General features: G+C 41.9%; 2 protein-coding genes across 2 annotated transcripts in view; one reads left to right on the top strand and one right to left on the bottom strand.

Annotated features, from left to right (window-relative positions):
* AREL1 (apoptosis resistant E3 ubiquitin protein ligase 1) lies at window positions 1–22,350 on the bottom strand. The gene is made up of 20 exons (XM_083447011.1): window positions 22,211–22,350; window positions 15,921–16,167; window positions 14,854–14,913; window positions 14,183–14,409; window positions 13,259–13,496; window positions 12,974–13,143; window positions 12,716–12,896; window positions 12,297–12,544; window positions 11,857–11,934; window positions 11,299–11,440; window positions 10,450–10,571; window positions 7,468–7,543; window positions 6,832–6,941; window positions 6,158–6,337; window positions 5,496–5,621; window positions 5,201–5,330; window positions 5,033–5,091; window positions 4,221–4,310; window positions 3,209–3,384; window positions 1–3,008 (listed from the first exon to the last, which is right to left on the bottom strand). Exons 3-20 carry the CDS (start codon window positions 14,867–14,869, stop codon window positions 2,906–2,908), a joined length of 2,472 nt encoding a protein of 823 aa, XP_083303137.1. The 5' UTR covers window positions 14,870–14,913; window positions 15,921–16,167; window positions 22,211–22,350; the 3' UTR covers window positions 1–2,905.
* The window catches only part of FCF1 (FCF1 rRNA-processing protein), a gene marked incomplete at its 5' end in the record, with an annotated part of 6,791 nt that continues 1,069 nt past the window's right edge, over window positions 22,238–27,959 (top strand). The window contains 7 exons of the mRNA XM_083447167.1: window positions 22,238–22,477; window positions 23,651–23,718; window positions 24,022–24,093; window positions 24,986–25,134; window positions 25,709–25,781; window positions 26,615–26,702; window positions 27,282–27,376. Of these exons, the coding sequence (XP_083303293.1) occupies window positions 22,238–22,477; window positions 23,651–23,718; window positions 24,022–24,093; window positions 24,986–25,134; window positions 25,709–25,781; window positions 26,615–26,702; window positions 27,282–27,376 (785 nt within the window). The remainder of the gene's footprint in view (window positions 22,478–23,650; window positions 23,719–24,021; window positions 24,094–24,985; window positions 25,135–25,708; window positions 25,782–26,614; window positions 26,703–27,281; window positions 27,377–27,959) is intronic.

Raw genomic sequence — 27,959 nt, forward strand, 5'->3', positions numbered from 1 at the left:
AAATTTTAAATATTTTATTTATTGTACAAACTATTTACAGAATAATCTATTAGAGGATTACATAATCTTGCTTAATTCCTTTTGGAGCTGGCTATCTGGAAACAGGCCTTGGCCAAACTAAAGTAATAGGTCTTGGTTTCTAAAACATGCAAGATAAGTTCTCAGATGCAGGCCAAGTCCTCTGGTATCCACAGCAGCTCCAGGTGAAAGAGATCTACTTGAGATTGTACCATGAGCATAACCGCTATCCTAGAAACCAATGCACTTAACATTAGATGGAACAAATTAGGGCCAATGAAAAGGAACAAACCTCCTCAGAAGACACGCATACACACAGTATAGATGGCTAGAGCACAGCCCGTACCATGTCTTCGCACGGGAATCAGGGCAACACACAAGGTTAGGAAAGAACAAGTAAGATTTAGGAAAATCAGAGCCTGTGCATTGAAATTATATAGCGTTGGGAAGAATGGACCTGCTGATGATGGGGGCAAGAGTAGGAGAAAACACACAAGTGCATTATTAAGCGAAGAACTAGCAGCATCCACCACTGCTCTGACTGTGCTTGTGTAAAAAGAAAATCCTTCGCATCCGCAAAGAGGCAAGAAGTGCCAAATACATTTTATTAGGTGAGTGGTTTCAAGCAGAGGATGTCTGCTGAATATCCAGCCACTCAGTCCTCAGTATAAAAACAGCTGAGCTCTAAAGAAGAAAGGAGGGGATTCCTGAGGAAGATGTAGCAGAACCAACCTCGAGCCATGGCTGGAAAAGCCTCCAGTAGACCAGGGAACAAGACAAAGGACTGGAACAGCACCAAGCAGCACCCTACAACCATCAACTGGCTGAGCTGCACAGCATAACCTCCTTTTGGTCCCTGGGGAGAGGAGTGGGTAGAGTCAAAAGGCATTCAGGAGCCCTAACTGCACTGATTACAGAAGCCGCCCTTAGTGCAATAAGATGGCATGTACATGCTTTTAAAAAGAGCAACTGCTGAAAGGAGGGGAAATATGCCTGCCATGAAGGAAAATACAGTGGTGGTCTCTAAAAATGCCCCAAAAGGAAGGGATTCCTGAGTTGTCCCAATACTCAGAGTTCTAACATTTTTGGCAAAATAATGGCTTGAACTTTTACTTAAGCAAGTTTGCAAATTGTCTTTCCCCCTCTGATCTGCAAATGATTCTGTTTATGTTGGGCGGGGGGGGGGGGTACAGCTATCTAAAAATAATAACAAAATGTGTCATCTGAAAAATGCTATAGCCCCAATCTATGGCAGAATGATTGAACTAAAAATGCTGGCACAACTATAAATTGTATTTTTCCTAAGTTTGTTCTTATGAGACATCCAATTAAGTGTCTAGTCTGGGGGGGGGGCACTCCCTCAATCCAAGCAGTCATATTGTAGGCTCTTCCCATTTAGTAACAGCCACCAACATCTCTCTCCTGACCAGGAGAAATGCACTTCCGGTGCCAACAAAATATTCAGTTCACAATCCAATCAGATTTTGGCTTTGCTGACAAAAAAATGGCTAGGCTGCCAGCTGAGATCCCTGAATTCCCACTCCTTCATTGCCAAGGAAATGGGAGCAGTGGAAAGGACGTGTTCAGAATTAAGAGGTCAGTTGTACATGAAAGCTCATCTTGGCTCCCTCATGTAGTCTGAAGTGTGGGTAGTGCAATGTGTTGCCTTGCAGACCCACTTCATTACTGCCTGGATAAGCACCCGCAGTTTAACCACACCCCACTTCGAATGTCATGGAATGCTCAGAACACAAAAAAGCAGGTTATCGGGGGTGGGGGGAAGGACACAGGTAGCAATACCTTATTTAACAATTCTCTGCCCGAAGCATGCTAGAGAATACTCTGGCTGTCATGTGGGAGAGGTAGACGCCTGTCTGTGTAGAATAGGAGAGAGAATGAGCTACTGGGCCCAATCCAATACTGATCACCTCACTCTACCTGCATACAAATGTATGTTTGATGCATACAATCATAGCTGCCTCTTGGCCTACCACCACCTCATTCTAAGTACCCCAGAAGGTCAGTGCTAGCATATGCATCAGACCTCAGGTAGATACATTCATCTATCCTAGGAGGAAGGGAAATTAGTTGGATGGTAGGGAAAACAAGCTCCTGCCAAAGTTCATGACCATGGTCAGAAATAGGGATGGGAGGAGAAACAAGTTTCTTCCAGTTCCGTGGCAAAGGCAACAGAAGCTGCTGCCACTGCAGAAATAATATCCTGTTGCCAGCTCTTGGCAGAGGTAGAACGAGGTCACTGTCAATATCAGCACTAGTAATCCAGTGACATAAACGCTGCCTTCCCTCTTTTGCAAGAATAAGTGCTGACAGCATCCAGGGGAAAGTGGCTAAGAAAATGAAAAAGCAAGGTGGGGGTGATTTTATGCCTTCCAGTAACATCCAAGTGGAAAGGGGATTAACTTGTGTGAAAACTTGGGCAAAGGCATGGAAAAGTATTAAGGCTTCCCATAATCTGGGGATTTAGAGCTCCATAGTGGTCCATTCATCCCCAAAGCAACTGGAATATTGTAAGTTACAAATCTCTTCCTGTAACAAATTGGAACTCTTTGCTTATGAGCTTTCTTCCTTCAGAAAACCAGACAAGTAACGTCCTGTGAAATGCAAGTACCATGTCACCTCGAGAGAAGAACTCCACTCCACTTCATGTACCATACTGGGAAGGGGAAGGGGCAATATGTGCTCCCAATACTGTACTTCAGACATGGGGAGGCCTCCATGTGACATTGCAGATTGACATTTCTGTTTGCGTGGTGCCTCTGCTCCGTTCTCCGTCGCCCTTAGGTTGGGCATGAGACTGGAGTAGTGAAGTGGGGCCGGGCAATGCCCTGAAGAATTAAGGAAGCGAGATGGACTCCTCCTGTGGGAGTCAGAGCATGCCAAAACCCTCACAGCCCTCGCTGATGGCCAGCTGCAGCATCTTGTGCACCTCTTCATAGGAATCGTAAGTGGGGAGGCACAGCTGGTTAAAACTGAAAGAAAGAACAAAACTAGTACACAGCATGAGACATGTACACATAACGCTTTCAGCATTTCATAGGCAAGGGTAACCCACCTGAGCAGTTATATGGCATTAAAAAATATCTGAAAAAACACACGGGCAAGATCAGTGGAAGGCTGCTCATGATCAGCTTGTTGCAGATGACAGAAAGACTCAGTGACAGGTACTCACCAAGTATGGGCTGTTGGCAGTGTACTGTGCGTCGGAGCTGCAATGATCTGGAAAGATGGGCAAAGTGCAGCAAATCCTCCAGGAGGCAGCTGAGAAGAACCAGTGGTGAACTGCAACAGCCTGGCCAGTTCCTCTTGTGTGAAACTGGAGACCACTGTCCAAAACCACCGCATAACCTGGAAGACACAGCAAGAGGTATGGGAAGCAAGAACAGTGTGGGGGGGGGAACCTACTAAATTTCTTGCAAACCACCCAGTTATGAGACAGGCCAGAAAATGAATTAATGTATGCTACCATAATCACGCAGGTGGCACTGGGACGCGGGTGGTGCTGTGGGTTAAAGCCTCAGCGCCTAGGGCTTGCCGATCGAAAGGTCGGCGGTTCGAATCCCCGCGGTGGGGTGCGCTCCTGTTGTTCGGTCCCACCACCTGCCAACCTAGCAGTTCGAAAGCACCCCTGGGTGCAAGTAGATAAATAGGGACCGCTTACTAGCGGGAAGGTAAACGGCGTTCCGTGTGCGGCTCTGGCTCGCCAGAGCAGCGATGTCACGCTGGCCACGTGACCCAGAAGTATCTTCGGACAGCGCTGGCCCCTGGCCTCTTGAGTGAGATGGGCGCACAACCCCAGAGTCTGTCAAGACTGGCCCGTACGGGCAGGGGTACATTTACCTTTACCTTTTTTTACCATAATCACACCTCCCAAAGCGATATTTCACTTTAAGCTCCACTGCTACTTTTGATGTTTCTTTGGAACCTTGTAATAAAATTACAGGAGTGCACAAATGTTTGCTGTTGCTAAGTAACTTAAAGATCTGGCCCAAAGGAAGCATTGCCCTTAACTGAGAAAGCGTAAAAGATGCACGTAGAAAGAGCTTTCATGAGGTCTAAAAGCCAGCCAAAGGAAAACGAAGTAGTGTTTCCTCCTGAAGACATACATAATCACTGTCTCAGTCATGACCTACACAAAGTACAACCAATCCAGTCTGGTAGAGCAGGCAATTAATCTTTCTTACCTTCTCTCGGAAATGCCAAGAACCTCCCACTACTACAGCATGTGCTTTGAAATCACAGACACTGATGTCTCCAGTACCACACATCAGCAACTGGAAGAAAATAAAGTTTCAGTCAGAGTACAGTTGTCTTTTTTCCTTTAAACTAGGTACCATTCAATTAACACAGTCAGCTTTGTATTTTTGATGCTCAGGATTAAAAGCTAGAGCTATCACTCCTTCTAGGTTTTAAAACTTTCTGCTCTAATGCAGCATTGGGGACTTGGTAACTCAAGCATGTGTCCGAATACCCTTGTTAACTATTACAGTACTGTATGGAAACTTCTGGGGAAAAAGAAGTCTAATGACATTGTATCTCGGATGTAGCATATACTGTAGGGAATAGTAGGTAAGGTACAGGGTGAGAAGTAATCAATCTGAACTAGAGCACCAGAGTGTTGTTTAAGCTGCAGGGTTGGATAGGAGACTTTTTAGTGTTGGGGCCATAGAATCAGGCACTTGTTTCTTTATTATTACAAGGCAGAGGAAGGGAAGAGCAGAGATTCAACTGGATTGGAAAGGCACTTGAAACAGCCTAGCAAACCAGTAGAAACTAAGAGTTTTGAGTGAACATATATTTTGTGCCGGCTAAAAGTTTATCTAGTTTATATGGAAAGCCTCATAAAAATTGGTATGGTTAAAATTATTTATGTTACTATATCCGTACAGGGAATGCTTGTGAATGGGGGTTCCCCACTCTTCCTTACCCCCCAGTTATCTCACATTCATCTGAGGAAGGTGCAACAGGATCAAAGACAGCAAATATCTTAGTTTACCTCAAGTTCATTTTCATCAAAAATAGCAAGGAGGTTTTCAGGGACCAGTTCATTGAGACCTAGAAGATGAGAGCAGAATAGATAAAAATCATGCCAGCCAGGCAAGGGCATGAACAAAGAACAATTCTGAACAACATTAATATAAAAAGTGCAGAGCATACACATTACCTTTCAAGAAGTGTTCCACTTCCTCTCTAACCTGATTCGCCAGTCTGTACTGTGCAAGAAGATTCAGGTAGAAAATTTTATTCTCATTTGTAACTGGCATTTGAGCACCACCTGTTACCAGCTCAACCTCCTGAAAACAAGGCATGAGAGAATTTATGAGTGGAGTCCCATCTACTCTATAAATCCACACAATGATGAACCCTTCACATCTTTCCCCTCCTATGGAGACATTGCTCCTTTCCCCATTGCGGATAAAAGGATTTCAAATTGCACCATCCTAACCAATGGCTCTTACCTTCTCAAGTTGTCCTGATCTGCTGTATTTTTCCTCAGCAAAGACTAGCTCCATCTCACTGACATCATTATTCAGGATGAAGCAAACTTTAGATTTATAGAACTCTGGGTCATCTGTCTCAAAATACTAAGAGGAAAAAGGAGATAGAGAAGGGGAAGGAAAGAAAACAAATTTAGTTTGTGCTGTGGAATCGTGCTTGGTCTCTGCTTTATACTCGAAAGCAGAACAAAACCAACAGGCAATTTTTAGGGCTTTAAAGTGTTGACCTTTAAAGCCCTAAACGGCCTCGGCCCAGTATACCTGAAGGAGCGTCTCCACCCCCATCGTTCTGCCCGGACACTGAGGTCCAGCTCCGAGGGCCTTCTGGCGGTTCCCTCATTGCGAGAAGCAAAGCTACAGGGAACCAGGCAGAGGGCCTTCTCGGTAGTGGCGCCTGCCCTGTGGAATGCCCTCCCATCAGATGTCAAAGTGATAAATAACTACCTGACATTTAGAAGACATCTTAAGGCAGCCCTGTTCAGGAAAGTTTTTAATCTGTGATATTTTACTGTATTTTTTGTTTCTATGGAAGCCGCCCAGAGTGGCTGGGGAAACCCAGCCAGATGGGCGGGGTACAAATAATAAATTATTATTATTATTATTATTATTATTATTATTATTACCTTATAATGCATCCGTAATCCTATGATTTGAGCCAAAAAAGACCGGGTGAAACGAGCTCTCACCAGCTGCTTGTAAGCCCCTCCCAAAGATGACTCATAGAGGCACTTTCCAACCAAGCGCCCTGCGAATTCATACACTTTCAGCCGCAGAAAAGGTGACCGGTTGGGGTTGGGATGTACCTACAAACAAGGCAGCTCACAGTTACAACAGCTTAGAATTAGCTCTAACTTAGAATTAGATTTAACGCCTGAAAAAGCCCCATGTACTCTTCTCCTTGTACCCTGTGGTCAAAGATCTTCACATCCTTTAAAGATTGTTTTTCTCAGTGTATTCTCAACAGCACTGAAACAGGCATGCTGGTACATGAGCATGCCATATATAGTTTGCAAAGAAACAGTGTTACTTTCTATATTTTAGAAAATATGACTTAGGAAATCAAATTACAGATTGCACTTCTCATACCTGCCATAGAATTTATCTGTACTACTCATGACAATTCATCTTCCTGCTTAAGTTTGCCTTTTAATACCCCATGAAAGAGGCAAACCAATTTTCTTTCTGCTTACAGGAGAAAACTAGAAAAAGTCTGAAAAAGAATGTGAATTCTCTACAGAAAACATGAACAGCTGCAATGTTTCCTGTTTCCACCAATGAATGATGGGAAAATACCAACCAGAGCTTGGTTGTTGTCACTGAAGCGGGTAAAAAGTTGATTGGTAGTGTCAAATAAAGCTTTACAGATCAATTCAAACCACTCTCTGCGAGGACCTCCCCAGTCCAAGGCTACAAGACAGAAGAAATCAGAGACCAGTTAGATCTTGAGGTAATCCTATGCCTTCTAAAACACACCTGTCAAGAAAAAACTCTTCACTTTAGAGGGAGTACCATACTACTGTATACTATTTATATGCACATGGTTCTCTACCCAAAGTGGGATCAATGTAACACCCATATACTTTTTCCTCCCATTAGTTCTTTCGAGCACACCAGGCACCTTATATTCAGACAAGATAATAAAAGGATGTAATGTAAATTAACTGGACTGGGATTCACAAAACTTGACCAGGCGAAAGACCCATCTAGCTCAGTTTCCTGTTCTTACAGTGGCCATGGGCAGCCTGCAAGCAGAACTTAAGTGCAATAGCGTTTTCACTTAGCTTTACTATATAGCCAGTATGAAGGTGATTGGAGAATAAATCTATAGATGCTTGTGAGATATTATGGAAACTTCAGAAAAAATTGGTTGCTAGTAGTAGAAACCCAAACACTCTTTTTCTGGCAACAATAATGCAATTACAGGTTAACTCACCTTCTTCATCCTGGAAAATCACTTCAAAGTTTTTGCTCCAGTCAGAAACAGAAAAATTCCTTGTTGCCCTCAGTGACTAGGAACATAAGGAAAACGCAGTATAAACTGATGTTTGCAACCAAGAGGGCTAACATGAGATCTCATTTTCAGGAACACGCAATTCTCCAATACTTATTTCTACTGCCTCTCTCATCTGTAGATACTGCTCTTCAGTGGAGAATTGTAGTAGTATTTAACACTCATCCCCCTTCAGAGCTTCTCTTCTACAGTTGGCTGAAAATACAACTTACCATTGCTACTGTAAGGTCACCTCTTTGGTACTCACGACGCAACTCCCAGATTCTTCTCAGTAGCATTTTTGCATGTCAGTTTATCGCCTTATTTTGCATTCTGTTTTTATTTCTAATGTGTGTGTATGCATATCTACCACATACAAAAATGAGCATACACATTCATGCTGTATAAATATTTTGTCTGTTTAAAGACAAAATTACTAATGGATCTATATTCTTCTTAATTGTAGTTTATATAGCCTTTATTTGCTTTATGTCATCTGCAAGTCTGAGAATTAGTCTTTACTCCTTCTTCCAAATCTTAGGCTGCAATCCTACACACTTTCCTGATGAGCAGTGGGACTTTCAAGTAAACATACTTAGGATTGAGATAGTTACAGGTAGATAGCCATGTTGGTCTGCTATAGTCGAAACAAAATAAAAAAATTCCTTCCCATAGCACCTCAGAGACCAACTAAGTTTGTTCTTGGTATGAGCTTTCGTGTGCATGCACACTTCTTCAGATACACTGAAACAGAAGTCACCAGACCCTTATCTATAGCAAGAGGTTGGGGAGGGGTATTACTCAGAAGGGTGGTGGGAATGGGTGCTTGGCTGATAGGTGTGGTAAACCTATTAGTTGGTCTCTAAGGTGCTACTAGAAGGAATTTTTTTTATTTTGTTACGATTGAGATATTAGTAAAGAAAAGTTAGTCCAAGGTTTCTACCGCTTGGCCACTGGGATTATGCTTCGGCCCCTATGTATATGCATACAGAATGAATGAATGAATGAATGAAAACTTATTTGTACCCCGCCCATCTGACTGGGTTGCCCCAGCCACTCTGAATGGCTTACAGGACGTAAAAAAACATAATAAAACCTTAAACCTCAAAAAGCTTCCCTATACAGGGCTGCCTTCAGATGTTTCCTAAATGTTATATAACATCTAATGGAAGGGCATTTCACAGGTTGGGCGTCACTACTGAGAAGGCCCTCTGCCTGGTTCCCTGTAGCTTCTGTCCTCACAGTGTGGGAACCTCCAGAAGGCCCTTGGTGCTGGATTTTAGTGTTTGGGTTGAACAATGGGGGTGGAGATGCTCCTTCTGGTATACAAGGCTGAGGCCTAGTGTGGGGATTGTAGGATGAGAAGCAGAACACTGCTATCATCTCATTGTAAAGGTGGAGCTTAAAGTGAGAGAAGGATGACCTTATGGGAGCTGTAGGAAACCACTAGTTTCAGGCGCCAATCCATATTCCTTTCCATTTACAAACTTTTAGTTTGTTACATTTTTATACTGGAGAGGGAGAGAGAAAAGCTTCTTTCCGTGACCAGAGAGCTGCGAGCGGAAGAACAGAGCAGTTTGTTCATCCTACAACAGACTGCAGCATTTCCATGCTAACTAATCCTGATTGCCTTTCATATGCAGTATTTTGTGCAAGGACAGTGCAAGCAGTTGTTTGCAGAAAAGAGGAGAATGAGGAGGAGAGTGAGAGAAAAACTGATTGGAGGGAATGACACAAAGAAAAGGTTTTGCCTACTTTGGGTGTTGACCCCACCTGCTGTGATCTAAGAGATTATTGGATCTATAAAGCACAATTTAAGAGTTATAAGTAATACTCCCCACTGAGGTAATGTGGCTCTTGACATGAAAAGGATCCACACTACTGAGCTATAGGGACTGAAAGTTCTGGGGGTTTTTTATTATAAATCTTTGAAGAGCTCTTGTCCTCATTTCCTAAGTGCTCACAAATAAAAGTGTTTCATGACTTGCCCTCATGACACATACTATCACTTTAATGCACTGCTCCCTCAAGACTAAGCTTGCTTTGAACAAAATATTTAAAATGACTAGAAATGTCAAGCCATAGAATCTCTGTTCCATTTATAGCTACAGCAAAACCAGAAAACCAAAAAAATAACCCTATGGCAACTCTTGGCTCTGATATAGTAGACAGTCAAATGATTTAAAGCCATTTGCTGCTTACCAGTGACAGCACATCCTCTAGTTCACACTCACGATAATCTTCATCTTCCACTTAAAATGTTTTAGTTTCCCCCACCCTTGGAAATTTAATTCCCTTGATTTTATCTGTCTGCCACACTAAAACTAATTATGTTGTAAGAGCTTGCATAACAAGGAGACTAGGATTCACGTCCTCCTACCCCGTCCTCAAACTTATTATTTATGTGTTCCTTGGATTTATGTACCACCTTTCTGCCAAGGCACCCAAGCTGATTTACAATTTTAAAACTAATACAGTATATAAAATGCAGGAGGGCAAGTATCATTCAGCAAACTGGGAGTTGATGGTATGCATGCCTGGGTTCCCTCATAATACGGATCTTTAGCAGCTCCAGCAGAGGTGGGGGAGCAGCTGCCCAAGCATCTCTCTCAGGCTGTTGATGGTTCTGTCAGGAGCTGATGGTTTCTGTGCTTCCTGCCCTGGGCTGCCTCGCTTCTCATTGAGGCTTTGACACATTAAAAATGACTAATAGTTGGTTTAATGCAGACTTCTCTGGTCATAGGCAATTACATATTTTAGAGGAAGGTGTAAAATCAGAATATGTGTGAATGCACTATCACCCTGAATTCATATCACTCTAGTCCATTCTGTAGCTCAAGGTGAAAGAACATGGAACAGGAAGGAAATGATCTACAGAACTTCTCTAAAACTACGTACACTCCAAGCTTTCTGTATCACACTCACCGATTCCAGAAGGTTGTGGCGGCTGACTTTGAGAGTCACTTTTGAATGGGGCCTCTTCATGTGCACCTGGCGCAGCTCCCTCTGGAAGAAGTTTACTTTGTCCTGAAAGGTCTCTGAGCCTCCTGAAAGCAACAAGCCCATTGTCCTATCTGTTTCCTTCAAAACACCTTACAAGGTCATATCCGTTTCAGAAATGTCATAAAATATGACAGCTCATCATCCCAAAAGGAGTAAAAAAATTCAGTACAAAGGATTTGAGGAAACAAAGGGATACATATCATAGTTTTAAAAAATTGTACGGACTATTTTGTGGAGACAGAACATAAACATTGCATTTCATTAACATTTCCTTGTCTCTAGTATTTCCTCATATTTGTATTTGTGTGCACACACTGGCTCTATCACATACACATGGGCTCAGGGTTTAAACTTCCCTATTCTGAGACCAAGCTGGAGCGGTTAAATAAATATATTTGTTTAGAAGCACTAAAGAAGTTAGGAGGGGGAGGGAGAGAATGCATAACCTCAACCCATACGTAAATAATTATGTGAACTCCTCTAAAGAGATATCAGGAAGGAAGGAACAGACTGAAATTTATCAAGAACAGGGGAAGCATGTGTGATTGCTCTATAACAATTACAATATCCTAAATCAAACTGAACTACTCAACATTTATAAACAAACACTGAGCTAAGCAGCACACCACAACATAAAAAGGATGCAATCCATTCTGAAAATACTTACAGTCTACACCATAGAATGGCAGCTGTCCTCTGTAGTATGTGTTATGCAAGCTGTGATGCATTAGATACCATGCAACAGAATTTTATGCCCCAGACTCTTTTTACCTATATTTTTATGCAGCGAGCGAATGAAAGTTGCCGCCAAGATGTTCCTCTCCTTGCAGCTCAGCTCTACAGGAGGCTGGATCCCATCATCCACCACTAACGTCAGCAGTTTGTGCACAGGGTCAGGCCCGTGGTAAGAAAACTAGCAGCAAAGAAATGCAGGAAAGGGCGGGGAATCATTTACCAGAAAGCACAGCACATTGATCAGATGTGGCAAGGTTACCCCCTGGGCACATTTCCTTGCCCCTCTATCTGCTCAGAACCAGTTAATAGCAAAGCTGCTGGCAAGCCTACAGCTGAGATGAAGGTTTTATAAATTGCAATTCCTGTAGAATGAGCCTCAGTACATGCTTCATTAGGGGAGGAGGAAAATTACAAGAAAAAAAAGAACCTGAAAGCTATATTGCAGGATGCAATATAGAAAACCACAGCAGGCTCCCAAGCAAATCTAAAAACCTAACAGTGAAAGTTTTCAATCTTATGTGATTAGGCTGACAAACGGAATATACCTTTCACAAAACAAATCCAATTATTCACTGGGGAATTTTACCAACATACCTTGGTGCCAGGACACACTCTGAAGGTAAAGAGGCGCCAAGGAATGATCTTCAAGTAGAACTCCTTTACTGAGAATTGCTTTGAAGTAAAAGAACAAAAACAATGGAGAGTCATATATTTTAAAAAATGAACCAATCTGAAAGAACTTGAACAATGGTCAACCCCATTTTTGCTGACAGCCCAGCAGCCACCATAAAATGTAGCCACAGGTCAGTTCTCTGGTTAGCAGAGCAATAATCCAAGAAGTCCTGAACAATTTTGTCTACAATATATGCTTGGAAACATGCACCAGCTGTTTCATAGCACAATACACAGTCTCTCACAACAGTAATAATGGCCAACGACCATAGGGAAATTGTTCCTGGAAGCCGATTGATAACACAGCCACACATAATAGCAATAAATCCTGTGCAACTAGGGAATAGACGAGCTAGTCTTACCTTGGGTGAAACATAGCAATACACTTTTTTTGGCTTCTTCACTTTCTCAGGGGTCTGGCTGTCAGAAGGAGAGTCTTCATCCTCATCTTCAGTAGCAGTGGAAGGTCGACGCTGAGAGGAGCCCCAATGCAGGGGTGGAAGTTGCCACTGGGTATTGGCATAGCTACTAGCATTGTAAAGGTAGGCCTCAAAATAGATACTGACCCCTGAGGTAGAAACATTTCGCTCCACGATACTCTTTTCACTCTCTGCAAGATACAAACCTCACTTGTTACGAGGCTAAAATGTCAGACTGATACTGCTGGACAACAGGCAAGATACAAATGCAATAAATGAAATACATATTAACTTTTAATGGCTGGCAACAGCATCGTGGGAGTTAACATGGCAGTAAAAATAATGTATTTTTCTAAACTTACCATTTAAAACAATTATATCGAACTCTCCATTGCTAATAGGCTGGCTTTGGTAGGAGATGCAGGCACGGAAACATCCCCTACGGAGTAGGGTGAGTCTCAGGAAAACTTGATAAGTCTGTCGATTAGACACCACAGACTTTTCAAACAAAACATCAGAAGGTTCTTCTTCTTGGGGACCAAGCTAGACAAAAGGAATATAAGTTAGACTATATCAGTGTATTCCAGTCTTAGAGAAGATAAGATCAGAGATGGACTCACCTCATGGATTGAGAGGCTGTAGTTGTGCTCATCTATCAGTGATACCGAGTTACTGGTAGGATTATTATACTCATCTCTGGGAACTATCTGCAGAGTGTGAGGCTGCCCACATGTCAGCACCAAAGTGGAGAAATGGCAAACAATTTTGGTTTTCGAAGGAACCACCATTCCTGAAATAAGGAACAACACCCAGCTTAGACTCGCATGTAATATTACAAGAGGCGTATTACAAGACATGCTCTCCTTTCTATGCCTTGGTTTGTTATTGGCCCCAAAAGGCCTTACCTGGCTGAAAGACTTTGTAGTAAGGGCTATATGCCACATTCAAGCCTCCAAGTTTTATGCTGATTTCATAGCGCCCAGCCTTCCGCACAGTAAATGCCACCTTCACCACATTGGAACTGGGTTCCTGAAGTACTTCCTGGGTCACAGGAATATCCATTGCTAGCTCCACGTGGCAGATGTGAACTCGCAGGCCCACAGGACGAAGAGCAGGGAAGGGCTGGCCATTCTTATAGAATAACTGCATGGAGATTTAAAAAATAAATGCAAAACAGCATCTTAATATGCTATATCACAATTAGTGCCCAATATTAGGTGATGAATGGTTCTGTAATTATTGAAGAACATAAGAAGAGCCCTTCTGGAATAGACCAGAGGCTTAACTAAACTGGCATCCTGTTGTGGCTAACCAGATACCTGTGGAACATGAGCACAATAGCCTTGTCTTGTTGTTCCCAGGAACTGGTATTCAGATTTGCTGCCTTTGATCCTAGAGGTATCATACCAGCCAACATGACTAGTAATCACTGATAGCTTATTCCCTCTCCGCTTACAACATCCCTGATATAAATGCTGGCACCATTTGCAAAAAAAATCATCATGCCCAATCATTCTTCAAGATATGTGCCCACCAAATTTTAAATATGCATAAAAAACAAATTCAACAAAAACAAACCCAGAAGAAAAGAGCGATACTAGGTTTGACCAGTCTAAACTTACAAGTCAGAAGCTCACTCAAACTCACTGCAAAAGCAAAATTGTAGTCTGTGCTGTTGATAACCACCAGCATTAAGCTGTTCAGCCTAAGTAACAAAACTGGCACAAAACCTCCAAGGAACAGTCCCATAATCTCTATAGACGTTTGTCTTGAAATAAAACCTAGATCCACTCCTTAGGTTTTCATGGAAATAGAAAATATTCACTTACATGTACTCGGAAGGCCATGCTGTGGCCCACCTCATATGGGTCCTTCCAGTCCCAGAAGACTTTGCAAGAGCGGGGGTCCAAGTAGTTGCCTCGCACGTAGTCATAAATTGTCCGCTCTCCTCTGCGCTCCCGGTCCTCATGCTGGAGGAAGCTGACTACACGTGCGGCAAGTTCAAAGAGGAACTTAATGGTGAAAAAGAAAGCTACCACAGATACTGTGATCCCACCTATAGAAAGGGGGGGGGGAATACACTGTAGTTATTAATCCAAGAAGGCATTGAAAATCAATCACCATGGAGGCTCTAGCTGAGAGTTTACAACATTTAACCCTGGAGATCTCAGAAGGGCTAGCTCTACCATTGACAGTTGATTCTGAGGCAACAATTTGTAAATTACACATAGTTTATTATATTTTACCCCCATGGCATGGAAGTATCATTTTAATGTTCTACCTCAGGCACTAAAATGTCTGCCTCAAAGACTGCTGTCACCACAACAAAAGCTAAGGAAAGAAACTGAGGAAGATTCGGGACTAATGATAACGCTAAGAGAAAATGGCATGTAAGTTAACAAACACAGTATTAGCAAAACAGACAATGAAGTCCACATGAATGAATTAAAAGAAGTTACAGGCTGCTTCTGGATTTTGTAAAAATACTTTATTTGCTTACCAATAACGTAAAACATCAGGTCCCTTCAATGAGAGACACAGCCGAGGATCACAGCTGCATCTGGAATACAGAAAGCAGATTTAGTTCAATATCCCTTTCACTGCAAATCTCGCAATAAAGTGTTTGGTCCCTAAGAAAATGCACCAAACTTCCCCCAAACTTCCTTTTTTCTCAAATCTGCCCTCCATTTAAAGAAAAACAAATAAAACTAATATATGGCTGTTGTGCAGCACAGAATTACAAAGCGAGGTAATTACAAAGCAAGGTAATACAAACAAATTAGAAGCACCACTATATATCAGGTTATTTTGAGTATCAGAAATTGAAGATCACCGAAATTATCCAGTGAAGGTTGAAAAACAAACATAGGTAAGTCCATTTCTTACACATGGCCAGTTTTATTTACAGAACTTACCGGTACTTATATCCTACTTTTAAATTTGAACAAGTTTCCAAAGCAGCTCACAATATTAACTAACTTTAGAATAATTTAAATAATAAAAATGAAATACCAGAGCAGCAGAAAGGAATAAATGTATAAAAGCAGAATCAGCAACAACAGAAAACCCAGCAAATAGCACCATAAGTACAACTGTCTTAGCAGAGAATCATGTTTTATTAAGGAGCTTTCGGCAAATAAAGAGGTCTTAACCTGTGGCAAGTCTCTCTGAGACAAGTATCCATAAATGGGTCATCACCACGCACCACCACCAGAAAGTTTGTCTCCTCAGTTGTCACCCACCTCAGCCCTGCAGAAAGGGTACCGGTAGGTTGGCATATCAGCTCCTAGGCCATATTGTGCTACATACTAGTGTTATTGTAAATGCAGAATTCTTTCATTAGCAATTTGTTCCCAATAGTCCAGTCTTAAAAAGACAGCAGTCATCTAATAGAGCAACATATTTTATAGTATTGTCAGCTAACAGAAGTAGCAAATAAACTATGCTGAAAGTCTATACTGAGCTTTATTCCTTTCTGATGGGTAGTTCTATCAAGCTGCAGTTCACAGCTCACACAGCTAGGTTCACCACCATTTTCCACTGATTGGCTGGGGAGAGAGGGCATACCTTTACACCAGCTCCCATGCCCTGAAAGACAATAGGGGAGTGTCCATTCATCAGGAACTTTGTTCAGCATACAGAAACCAGGGGGGGGAAAGCAGAAGGGAATGTCATCATTGAGACAAATAATCCTGGAACTTGCAATACAGGTTCACAGCTCGGGAGTCAAACACGACAATTAGGCAACTATCCCAAGTAGTGGCACTCTGCATTGTCACACTATGCAGCCCTCAAAAACTTGCTAGGAGATCACCTGAAGTGAAACATAAATTCATAATCAATACATGCATTCTTTTTTTTAAAAAATCTGGACAAGAAAACAGTTCAATAGCACCACTTCCGTTTTAAACTGACTGAGCCAAAATCCAAGCATGACATCAGCAAATAGACCACATCATATAACTTCAACAGCACTAGAGCTTTATATTTATACCAGATTTTATGTTCTGAAACTTAGAGCAACTTTGCCCAAGATGATGTGGATGTAGAAACGTCTTTTATATATATAAAATGTACGTGTACCATAATGTTTCACAAGAATGCAGCTGAACATATAATGGATTGGAGAGGGGACAAAGGAAGAGGACAGATGTGTCGTATGCACAGCATTCACAAAATCAGATTGTGGTAGTCCTGTGTGGCAACACTGGAAAGCAAAGCAGCAGCAACAAAGTGCAGGGAAGGGGAGGACCTGGGGGCACTCAGCAGCAATTATATCCATTAGCAATGGCAACAGTGTGCCTTGTTACTCAGAATGAAACAAAAGGAGGGCCTCAAAAATGATTGTTTTCAGAAATGCCATGCTCGGTTTCGTCCAAAACACTGACCGTCGTCCAATTATTCTTTAGTGAGAACTATAAAGGGGAATTTTAAAAAACACACCTATAAACGGGAAAGGGGAAAATACACCACTACCAATGCCTGCAAAACGTTTAAACTATCAAGCAACTACTACTCTAATCTTACATGGTTAAGTATTGGAGATTTCCCCCAACTCCAAGAGGTCTGTAGCTTTAGTAGTCTTTTGTTTGTTACACATTTCCAAATTATTGAGATAGGAAATTGTATCCAACACCTTCACTGGTTTTTAACAAATGTCTCAAGTTTCCTCCTTTTAACATATCGGAGGAAAACCCACTTGCCCAAGCATTCCTTCTTTTCCTAGCTGAACAGGGGAGGCCAGATGAGCAAGATGTGGGGACACCTTCATTGCTTCCATTCAATTATCAACTTATTGCCCTGCTCTGACTCCTGAACTGTTACTCCTTACGTTTCATGTTTGCTGCAGAAACTGTATCATTATTTGCCTGAGTAAAGATCCTCCTTACTTACAAGAAACCCCCTCTACTTGTATGTTTTACAGTGGGGGCCAGGAAATTTAGTTAGCATCTACATTCTAATCCAGGCTGTGAAAAAAGTTTCATTTCAGTATTGAGGAGTACCAGATGAAGCAGTTGCCTCTCCTCCAATATCTTTCATCAAGTCTAGGGACTGCCTGCTAAAGATCAAAGTCTTGCTTGGGTAACCCTTGTCTAAGAGTTTCTTCACATGATATGGATTATATTATTGTCAATTGTCAATTGTCAATTGGAATCAATTGTCAATGATTCCAAACCTTCCAGAAATTGAGAACTTAAGAATAGCCTAAACATGTATTTCCATGGCAGGGTTATCACCCATGGCAAAGAAACTGGTATCTTCTTCAAGTCCATCTTCAAAAGCAAGCTCTCTATTGAGCTGCTTGGAAATTCAATCAAAATTCTCCATTACTGAACCTTATTAAAGGTTATATGTGCATTTTTCTTTCCAAAGAAATCCCATAACACTAAAATATGGGCTTAGAATTCTCTCCATTGAAGTGATAAATGTAACTACTGCAAGAGACAAAACTGTCATTCTGAGATGCCCTTCCATTAGCATCCTCCATGCAAGATCAAATGACAGATATTTTCTGGATAAATTTTGACCTGAAACTTGGCAATATCATTTCTAATCTTTGGAGGTTAGTGACAACTCAGCACTTTGTCACTGTTCTTAGGTGCACTATTTCAGAATTCTCCTTGCCTGAAAGGCAGTCTCAGTAAATTTAACTGTGATTCATTTGTTTTATATGAAATGACAGGCAAGATGCCAGCTAGACAGACAAAAGAGAGCAAAAAGAGCTGACACGTTCTCCTATGCAGCGCATCAACTCGGAGCAGCCATCAAACACACTTAGGGCACAGAGGTGCAAGGTGCTTTACTTATTTAGCCCGTTCCCAGGATACAATGACATTAATTATTAGTCTGGTGAGCTAATCTGGATCATCAGACTGCTTAGAACAAGTAGGTAATGACCAGAGGAATGAATAAATCATTCAGAAGGCATTTGTTTTAGATATCCTTTCTTCAAAACAGTGGGCAATTTTACAGATCCTCTATAACCTGATCTTGCCTTGATCCCAAGATAACATGAATGATAAAACCCATTTGTAAATCCAAATACTTTGAAAGCCCTACTCCATAATACACTCTAGGAAAATCATTTGCAAGCAAAGACTGTTGTTTAGAATTGTTAAAGAAGTACTAGGCCATTCAAAGTACAGGGAGGTATAGTATTGCAGTGGTAATGATTGCAGAAGTCACTTTTTAGTTAGTGTTTTTATCGGATAGCTCAACCTAAAGAATACCCATGTCTTTCTGTGCAGTGCTAAAGGTAGCGGGGTGCCATCTTCTCCTCTGGATAAAGGTAAAGGTAAAGGGACCCCTGACCGTTAGGTCCAGTCATGACTGACTCTGGGGTTGCAGCACTCATCTTGCTTTATTGGCCGAGGGAGCCGGCGTACAGCTTCCGGGTCATGTGGCCAACATGACTAAGCCGCTTCTGGTGAACCAGAGCAGCACACGGAAACGCCGTTTACCTTCCTGCCAGAACGGTACCTATTTGTCTACTTGCACTTTGACGTGCTTTCAAACTGCTAGGTTGGCAGGAGCAGTGACCGAGCAAGCTCCCGTCGCAGGGATTCAAACCGCTGACCTTCTGATCGGCAAGTCCTAGGCTCTGTGGTTTAACCCACAGCACCACTCGCGTCCCTTCTCCTCTGGATACTGCACTGTTAATCAACACACTTGCTTTCAGAGCTAATGGAAAACATCAAAAATTCAGAAAACAATGTCCAAATTATATTCTGCCTCAGCTTGCACAAATAAATATGGATTCTGAAATACTATTAGAGCTGAAGCCCCTCATTCTAATATGACTATTTAAACTTATAAAATCATAGAATTGTAGAGTTGGAAGAGGCCATGAGGATCATCTATCTATTCCAACCCACCCCACCCCCATAATGCAGGAAGCTTTCACCCAATGTAGGGCTCAAACCCATGACCCTGGTATTAAGAGTCTCATGCTCTACCAACTGAGCTATCCACTTGGGAAGTTTTTTCCTGTAAACCGCTATCATGATTTCTATATTTAGAATCCTGCAGTGGTACCCACTCCCCTTCCACATCAAACTATAGCAACTTTTTATTCCCCATGTGCAGTGTTACAGAATAATCTGAGGGGAAATGTTCTGTCACATTGAAATAATTTGCACACAGACCACAAGCAAGCAGCAATGTTTGAACTTAGCAGGCTCAGCTAGCACAAACCTGCATTCCCATCACATGTAAATTTATAATCCAGAATGCAATTAACAATGCAATCCTATGCATATCTATTCAAAAGCAAGCCACAATGGGATTTACTCTCAGGTAAGTGCTGCCTACATCAGTACAAAAAAAAAAAAAAAAACAGGTCTCTGTCATGTTGCCAGGTTACACTGCCCCACCAAATTCCACCTTTTATAAACCTTACTAGCAATAAAACCTACCCACGTGACGCTGACACAAAAGTCTTACAGCACATATACTATAAAGAACGAAAGTTCACTACCCCTCTTCTCTCCCTCACCACCTCTTTTGCCCCAACTTTATACTGCCTATAACATTAGTGTCTCACATCAAATATGAATGATCTGTAGAAAGAACTCTATGAACTGAAAGCAGAGAAACTGCATGTACTTTTGTAACCCAAGAAGATCTTTAATAAGAACAATTTTTAAAAATAAACATGACTAGCATTTTTTCTTCTTGCATGCTATAAAAAACTGTTACAGATGCTAAATGTAAATAAGGATTATTTTTAAAATGAACATGAATTATTCCAAACCAATCTTCCATTGACAAGTCATACTGTTTCCACTATCCATGAGTTCATCTTCCTCCCTAAATCCCATTTCAAATCAAATAAGGTAGAGAAAGGAGAGCTTTATTTTGTTTCTTGTAGCACAAAATTCACTTGTAGGCCAGAATAAATAAAAGTGTTACACAAATCATTAAAGCTAAATACTTCAAAAATAGATAAAGGTGAAACAGCCCATATACCCATAATTACCAAGACACATCACCTACCAGACACAGTACTCCCTTCAATCTTAACGCTCCTGATAACGCTTAACGTCTTAAAGAGCTGTCCTTTTAAAAATTGCATTCTCAGCTTACACATATGTTTATAGCTAGCAATTATGTAAGCAACTGAGGGAAGTTTTGCTTATATCAATGTTCCCTACACAGAAGTCACTTCCAAGTAGAGGTGCAGAAACTCCCTATGCATTTTGTCACATGTAATGCATTTACACACTCCTGTTTCACGGGATGTGTGCTATCTGCCGTGCATGTACATGGTGAAACAGGCATATGTGCATTAGTGACGAAGTGAACAATTATGTATAAGCTTGTATTATAAAAGCAGCCATTCAGATAAGAGTAGCAATTTACCAGTCTGCCTTTATCACACATCAGGAAAACTGTTTTTCTCTAAATGTATTACCTACCTCTGGCAGGCAGATGGGGATCTGACTAGCCCATTACCTCGCCACCTCTATGGGCCCACTTTGAAAGGAGGGCAAGGCAACCCACCTAACATCATTATTATATGAGTTGATAACTTCAAAAGGGCTTGCGCTTAATATGGATCAGCTAATCAGTAATTACAGTGCATCACACCTGCAAACAATTTTTTTCCTCCGTTGACCAGCAAGTCCCAAATTGTTCTACTACAACAGAAGATACTGAAATAATCAGATTAGAAATTAATCAGCAATTAATTGGAAAGAATCCAATGAACCACGTAACTCCAGACTTTCTGTATGCATGTTTCCACAAAATGCTTATTCAAAGATCAGCTGGAAGATCACTGTATCATTTTTTTAACAACAGCTGTGAAATCAGCTACACTGTATTTACAATGGTTTGAAATTCATCAATAGGATGTGCTTAAATTCCCTACTGGGAATTTAAAACATTTGCTATTACATTTCACACTTATAAAAGGCGTGAAAGTACAGATCTCCTATACAAACTCAGAATTCTACAGACTATTACTGGATTAATATACAGGGCAATACTGACAGAACTGGAACCAAAATAAAAAACAAACAAACAAAAATCCAAAAGAAAAGGGAGCAAGAAGATAAACACTTTCACGATTCGGATCTTTCAGGGAAGAGAAGCATATTCAGGACTGAACACCATCCTCCAGATCAATGAAGAACAAACATTTCAGTGTGGAAGAACAGAAACAAAGCAAAACTAGCTACAACAGGACAGCTAGGAAACCTTTGAAGCCAGGATGGTTCCTAGAATTGGAAACTCCCATGTGAGAGCAGTGTCAGAAGCATGGCTCCTTCCTAACTTGCCCTTCAGGATAAATTCAAAGTGGGAAAGGAATAGGAAAGAGAGACTCGGCATACAAAAATTTGAGGCAGTAACTATGTGCCAGGCAGACGCTGACTATGTCAAGTGGCCACAAGATCACCCTTTCTCCCCTCTGCCAGACAAGCACCTGAGGTAAACCTGAGTCCCGTCAGGGGGGGAAAGGCGGGGAACAGAATATTCTGGAAGGCAGGGGGAGAGTAAAAACGAGATGGTGCCGAATTATTTCAGGGCTTTCGGCAACCCGAGTATTTGGCCCGGCGCAATCTGAAGAACGGAGTTTGAGGGCCAAACTTACTTCTTAGCCCCAAATGGAAACTAGGACGAAACCCAGCACCGGGCCCGATGCCCTCGCGGGGCTCGGACCACCACGCTCGCTTTACATCTTATCCCTCCCCCCCACACCCCGCTTTTACTTCAAGGAACCGGGACGCTCCCCCTCCTTGCAGGGCAGCGGAAGATTTCCCAAGGGCGCCGCCCCCTTCCCGCCGGCGGCGGCTGCTTCCTTCTTCGCCTCGAAACCCCAACCCCACCGCCGAATAATGCCTCCCTTCTCTTGCCTCCTCTCTGAAGGGGAAGCGGCGCTCATGGGAGGCAACCGAGGCGAGTCAGGGACTAGCCGCGCTGGTCATGGGACTAACGGTCAGTGTCGGTTCCGTGCCTGCTCTGCCACAGCGCACTCCAGCTACAACACACTCTCTCTCACTCGCTCGCCCTGCCCCCCTGGCCGCCAGTGGCCGGAAGTGACGATCAAAGCGTTGGGCGAACGAACATGGCGCGCGCCGGAAGTGGGCGAGAAGAACGCTGTGGCTGGAACTACCAAAATGGTGAGTGCTGGGTTAGGGTGCGGGGTTGTGGGGTGGCATGGCAGGGAACTGGCTGCTCTCACCCGCGGTCCTCTCACAGTTCTTCCATGTCCTTGTTTAATTCTCCATTGTTATTATTATTGGAAGCTTTTAATGTTTAATAGGTTATTGTATTTTCGTGTTTTGTTGGAAGTCGCCCAGAGTGGCTGGGGGGACCCAGCTAGATGGGCAGGGTATAAATAATAAATTATTATTATTATTATTATTATTATTATTATTATTATCCATTGTCGACAGCTGAGCAAAAGCTTCGTTAGGCATAACTCAAACGCCTCGAGTTCGCCAGAGCGGCTCACCATGCTAGATGCTGGACAGAGACGGGGGCAAGGGGGAAACTAAGAAAGTGTTTTAAAATCCCACCAGGCGTGCTTTTAAATTCGATCCCGCTTACGAGCCCATGAAATGACTAGCTTTATCTCTGTTGTTGGGGAGGTACTTCTCAGGACTCGTGCTGTGAGGGAGTAGAAAGTGTTGGAGGGAGGGACGGGTGCTGGAGGTTGTGGGGGAGAAATAATGGCGAGTCTGCTATCCCAAAATAGTTTCACACTAACATTAAAAAAACAACCTACGCTCCTTTCTGCCCCTTACATTTATTTATTTTTTAATATGCTTCTGTCTTTGCCCCATTCTAGTCAATATACCAAATATTTCCTTTGCTACTCCTTGATGTTCTTCACATTTCTGGGTAGTTCAGCTGTTGGGGTATGTGAATCCTAGCGTAATATGGAACACTGTTGGGGAGGATAGGTTTGCAGGCAGTAAACAATATGTAGGTGAATTATGTCCATCCAGTGGTTATGATTGGCTGGATCCTGCAATTGTATCTCTAAAAGCTGGGGAAGCCAACTTTGGAGTGTTTTGATGAGAACCTAATTTGAGTAAAGACGTTCTTATTATGCATGTTAGATAATAAGGAACAGGATGTATGGAGTGCCTTTCCGTTACCAATAAGTTACCATAGCTACCACCCACACAGATCAGGAACTGGGTCTTGTTGGAAAAAGATTTGAGTCTTGGCATCTCCTTTCTTAGATATTAAACACTGACTGTGACTGTAGTGTGCGTGGAAGAGGATGACAGGTTTTATAGTATTTTAAAAAAATAATGGTCTATTATAAATTTTTCCCTTTTAAGGGGAAACAAAAGAAAGCAAAGAAATATGCTGCCATGAAACGCATGATCAGCCTCCGTGACCAGCGCATGTAAGTCTCTAGATAATATTTATTAGTGGCAACTACTGAAGTGTAAATTCTAAGAGTTTTGCAGATTTAACAAGACTGAAACACTTAACAAAGTGATCCTATACTTAAGTAAGTCCCATTGAGTCAAATTCATAATGGTAGGATTGTGTGGTGCTCCAAAATTATCTCCAAACTTTTTTTTATCTTGTGATTCTATATTGATATAATTCTTCCCAACAATAGTGTCCCTTGGTTATCTACAGTGGTTTACTGAGTAGATGGTGTGTACAAATGATTAAAAAAAAAATTTTTTACCACCCCTAGCAAAGAGGCAGACAGAGCAAAACCTAAAGAGAAAAAGAAGGATGATTCCAGTGCAATAAAAGAGAGAGAGGTGTAAGTATCTAATGATTTCCCATCAATTCTGTTGGCTACCTTAGTACAAAGTTAGAAATAAATCCCATTGATTATAGTAGATCAGGCATAGGCAAACTCGGCCCTCCAGATGTTTTGGGACTACAGCTCCCATCATCCCTAGCTAACAGGACCAGTGGTCAGGGATGATGGGAATTGTAGTCTCCAAGCATCTGGAGGGCCGAGTTTGCCTATGCCTGTAGTAGATGTTAACTTTCAGGTGAGCATGCTCAGGATTGTGTCTTAACATGAAGACTGTTATGTGGGTGCTTTTAATTTGGCTTGGCAAACACATGTTATTACCTGGGTCATTAGCAAACTAGAGCTGATCAAGCAGGTAGTGGGAGGCGCATTGCAAGTCAGTGATAAAGTGGCCAAACTTTCTTTATTTTAAGTGTTTTGCTTCTTACAAGTAGCACATATACAAATAATTGGAATAAATGATATTTGGTGTTCTGTCAAAATATTTTGAGCAGAAGGGCTTAGCTGTCTTGAAAAGAAAAGACATCTACTGGGAGAAGGTTCCACAGCTTGAGGAAACGCTTTTTAAAAGCCCTTCTCTTGCTGTAAAATGTATGCCCCTGCCGTAAAGATGATTCTGAGAATAACACCATGTGGTTGGACCTCAAGAGATGGGGATTGAAATGTAAAAGCACCCCCCCCACACACACACACACGAATGCTTGAGCACACTTTCAGCAGTAAATGTGACTTATTGAGTGTTTTGTCCTCTGAGCATTTTGACACATTTTTCAATACATTTTCAAGAGTTTGTAAGCTGAGAAAAAGTACTTCTGAAGTTATATGCCATTTGTGGACAGAATGTTTTGTTTCCCCCTTTGTAACTTGATTTGTCCCATGCTTGTCATTTCAGCCCTAAATATCCTTCCTGTTTGTTCTTCCAATATAATACACAACTGGGGCCTCCCTACTACATCCTGGTTGATACCAACTTCATTAATTTTTCCATTAAAGCCAAACTGGATCTGGTGCAGTCAATGATGGATTGCCTCTATGCTAAGTGTAAGTATGTAGATCTATTACATCTTATTCCAGGGTAACATCATTGGTGATAGGTTGAGACTATAAAAAGCTCCATCAGTGGTGGCACATTGTTAAAACTAAAGTAGCAGTAATGTATGAGGTTCTGGCTTTCATTATTCTTATTGTTGTTGCCATCATCATCATCATCATCTAGTGCTTGCCACTAAATGCTTTTCAGTTAGACTTAACAAGTGTATCCATCATGACTACCAGCTGTTTAAATAATCACTACTTTATTGCTAACTTTATTGTTGCATTAATGAAATAAAAAAAGTTCGCTGATTATCAGATTTTACCATAACTGTCAAAGAGGTCTTTATTAATGTTTTACTCAAAATATCAGTTAGATGCACAGAATAATATAAATAGAAATGAAAAGCAGATCAATTAAGAGTGTGCTTTCTATTCTGATAATTGTCAATGATTTGACTGACTTTCAGAGGGCTGTATGAATATTCATAGTTTTGAAACCTAATATTTTCTTATTTAGGCACCTGCAGGAGTTTGTTGCAATTCAGTTTGGTGATACTAAATATTTATTGTATTCCTGTAGGTATTCCATGTATCACAGATTGTGTCATGGCTGAAATTGAGAAACTGGGGCAAAAGTATCGTGTTGCCCTAAGGTAGGGACCTATAACTGGACTCTGTTATTGAGTTTATCTAGTCTAACTTACGAATGTGGAGAACAGGGACTCTTCCTTGGGGTACAAGAGCTAGATCCCAAATCATTAAACTTGGACAGCTTGTCACTGCATCACTTCTTTTGTTCACTAGGCTGGATGGACCTTTTGAAGAAAGCAAGGCAGTTGATCTTCCCAGTCTCTTCTGGGCAGAATTCAATTCTGCCCTCCTCCTAAGTTTGTAGCTTGAGTAGGTTATCAAGTTCATAGAATAACTTACTGGCTTGTAGATTCACCAATTAGATCAAGGTTTCAAGAAAGCAGTTAATTGTGCTACACAAAGGAAACAGAAAGAATTCAAGAAGGTTTTTGTGTTCCATCAGCAGGCAGAGAACTGAATGGAGTTTGACTTGTACTTCAGTTTACTCTCCCACCTCTCACATGCCCCCAAATCTGCTTCAGGGGGTCTTATAATCCTCCAGACTCTGATATTAAGGGTGTGAGTGGGGGAAGGGGAAGAGGAGGTTCAGTCGTGTGCACGAAATTTGTTGCATGAGCACTGGATAGAACCCCAAGTGTATGCCTGAGAGAAGGGTTTGAAGCTTCCCATTATTCAATTTGCTGGAGGCCAGGCAGTTAGCATACCCAGGCAATACATCTGACAGGCAGGATGACAGTCAGAAATAAACATTAAGCTGAGAATAGCAACCTACAGATTTGGGGTATACCTAGTGAGGAAAAGACAGAAATTGTTTATCTTCTAGGAATCTTTTAATTCTTCTAATTATGTCAGTTGGCCCAATGCTATCTTAATTCTCTGTTTGATTATATTACAGGATAGCAAAAGACCCACGATTTGAACGTTTGCCCTGCACTCACAAAGGGACCTATGCTGATGACTGTTTGGTGCAGAGGGTCACTCAGGTACCTCTACCTCTAGAAATGTCTGTTCTGTAGGTATACAGATGTATGTAGAACTGCTTAATTTGCTGAAATTAATGACCTGAATGAAGCTGACATTCAATTGAAGCTGACTTGTAGCTGATATTGCCTACAGTGGTACCTCAGGTTAAGAGTTTAGTTCATTCTGGAGGTCTGTTCTTAACCTGAAACTGTTCTTAACCTGAAGCACCACTTTAGCTAATGGAGCCTCCTGCTGCCACTGCACAATTTCTGTTCTCATCCTGAAGCAAAGTTCTTAACCCAAGGTACTATTTCTGGGTTAGCGGAGTCTGTAACCTGAAGCGTATGTAACCCGAGGTACCACTGTATTTTGGAAGGAGATACCACTGCTACAAACAGTTGATAGTAACAGAGGAGATCCTGTCTCTTCAGCTCTTCAGGACATGTTCTTGGAGATACTGTATTTTAAGGGAGGGAGATTTGATGTTTGTCTAAAAACTTGTTCCCTCTGGAAATTTGTATCCTCTGGCACTCCGTGGCCAAAGGAAAGACAGCATTTGATTCGTTTCTCAGTTACGAGATTATCCTCTTTTCTTGCAGCACAAGTGTTACATAGTGGCTACTGTAGACAGAGACCTCAAGCGGAGAATACGGAAGATCCCGGGAGTCCCAATAATGTATATATCAAACCACAGGTAGGTGAGCTCCCACTTGAGAGTAATATTCTGACAAATTAAATTGCAGTTTACTTTGTTAGTGTATTTTGAAACGTTGCCTGTCGTTTTATAGATAGTCTACCTATATAAAGGAAGGGCTTAATAGTAATAAGAAAACCACAACATGAGTGCGAGAATGCTATTGTGTTCATATCCTGCTGCTCAAACTAAAAGAAAGTCTAAGTACAGGCAGTTTCTCTTTCATATGCTACTGCGCACAGACACAGCGCAGTGTGGCTGGAAGTGGCTGGAAGTACGTGGCTCCTGAGAAGACCCTTCGCAGAACCTGAGTAGGATGTCCATGGAGGGTCTTCTCATGAGCCGGAGGTGCAGTGGGGCTTTGTTGAGGCTGCTCGGCTCCCCCGCTTAACAGCTGACATGGGGGAAAGTTGCTGCTGCTGCTGCTGCTACCCTGCACATCAGCTGTTCTGAGGGGAGGCTGAGCAGCCTCAAAAAGGAGACCCTTACAGGACATTCTCTTCAAGCTCTGGAGTCTCCTCACTAGCCACAAGGACAGTTCAGGGTGCTCCCCACTTACATGCATTTCACTTATGTGTGCAAG

This window comes from Podarcis tiliguerta (assembly GCF_965153285.1).
Source record: "Podarcis tiliguerta genome assembly, chromosome: 1".
NCBI classification, from domain to species: Eukaryota; Metazoa; Chordata; class Lepidosauria; order Squamata; family Lacertidae; genus Podarcis; species Podarcis tiliguerta.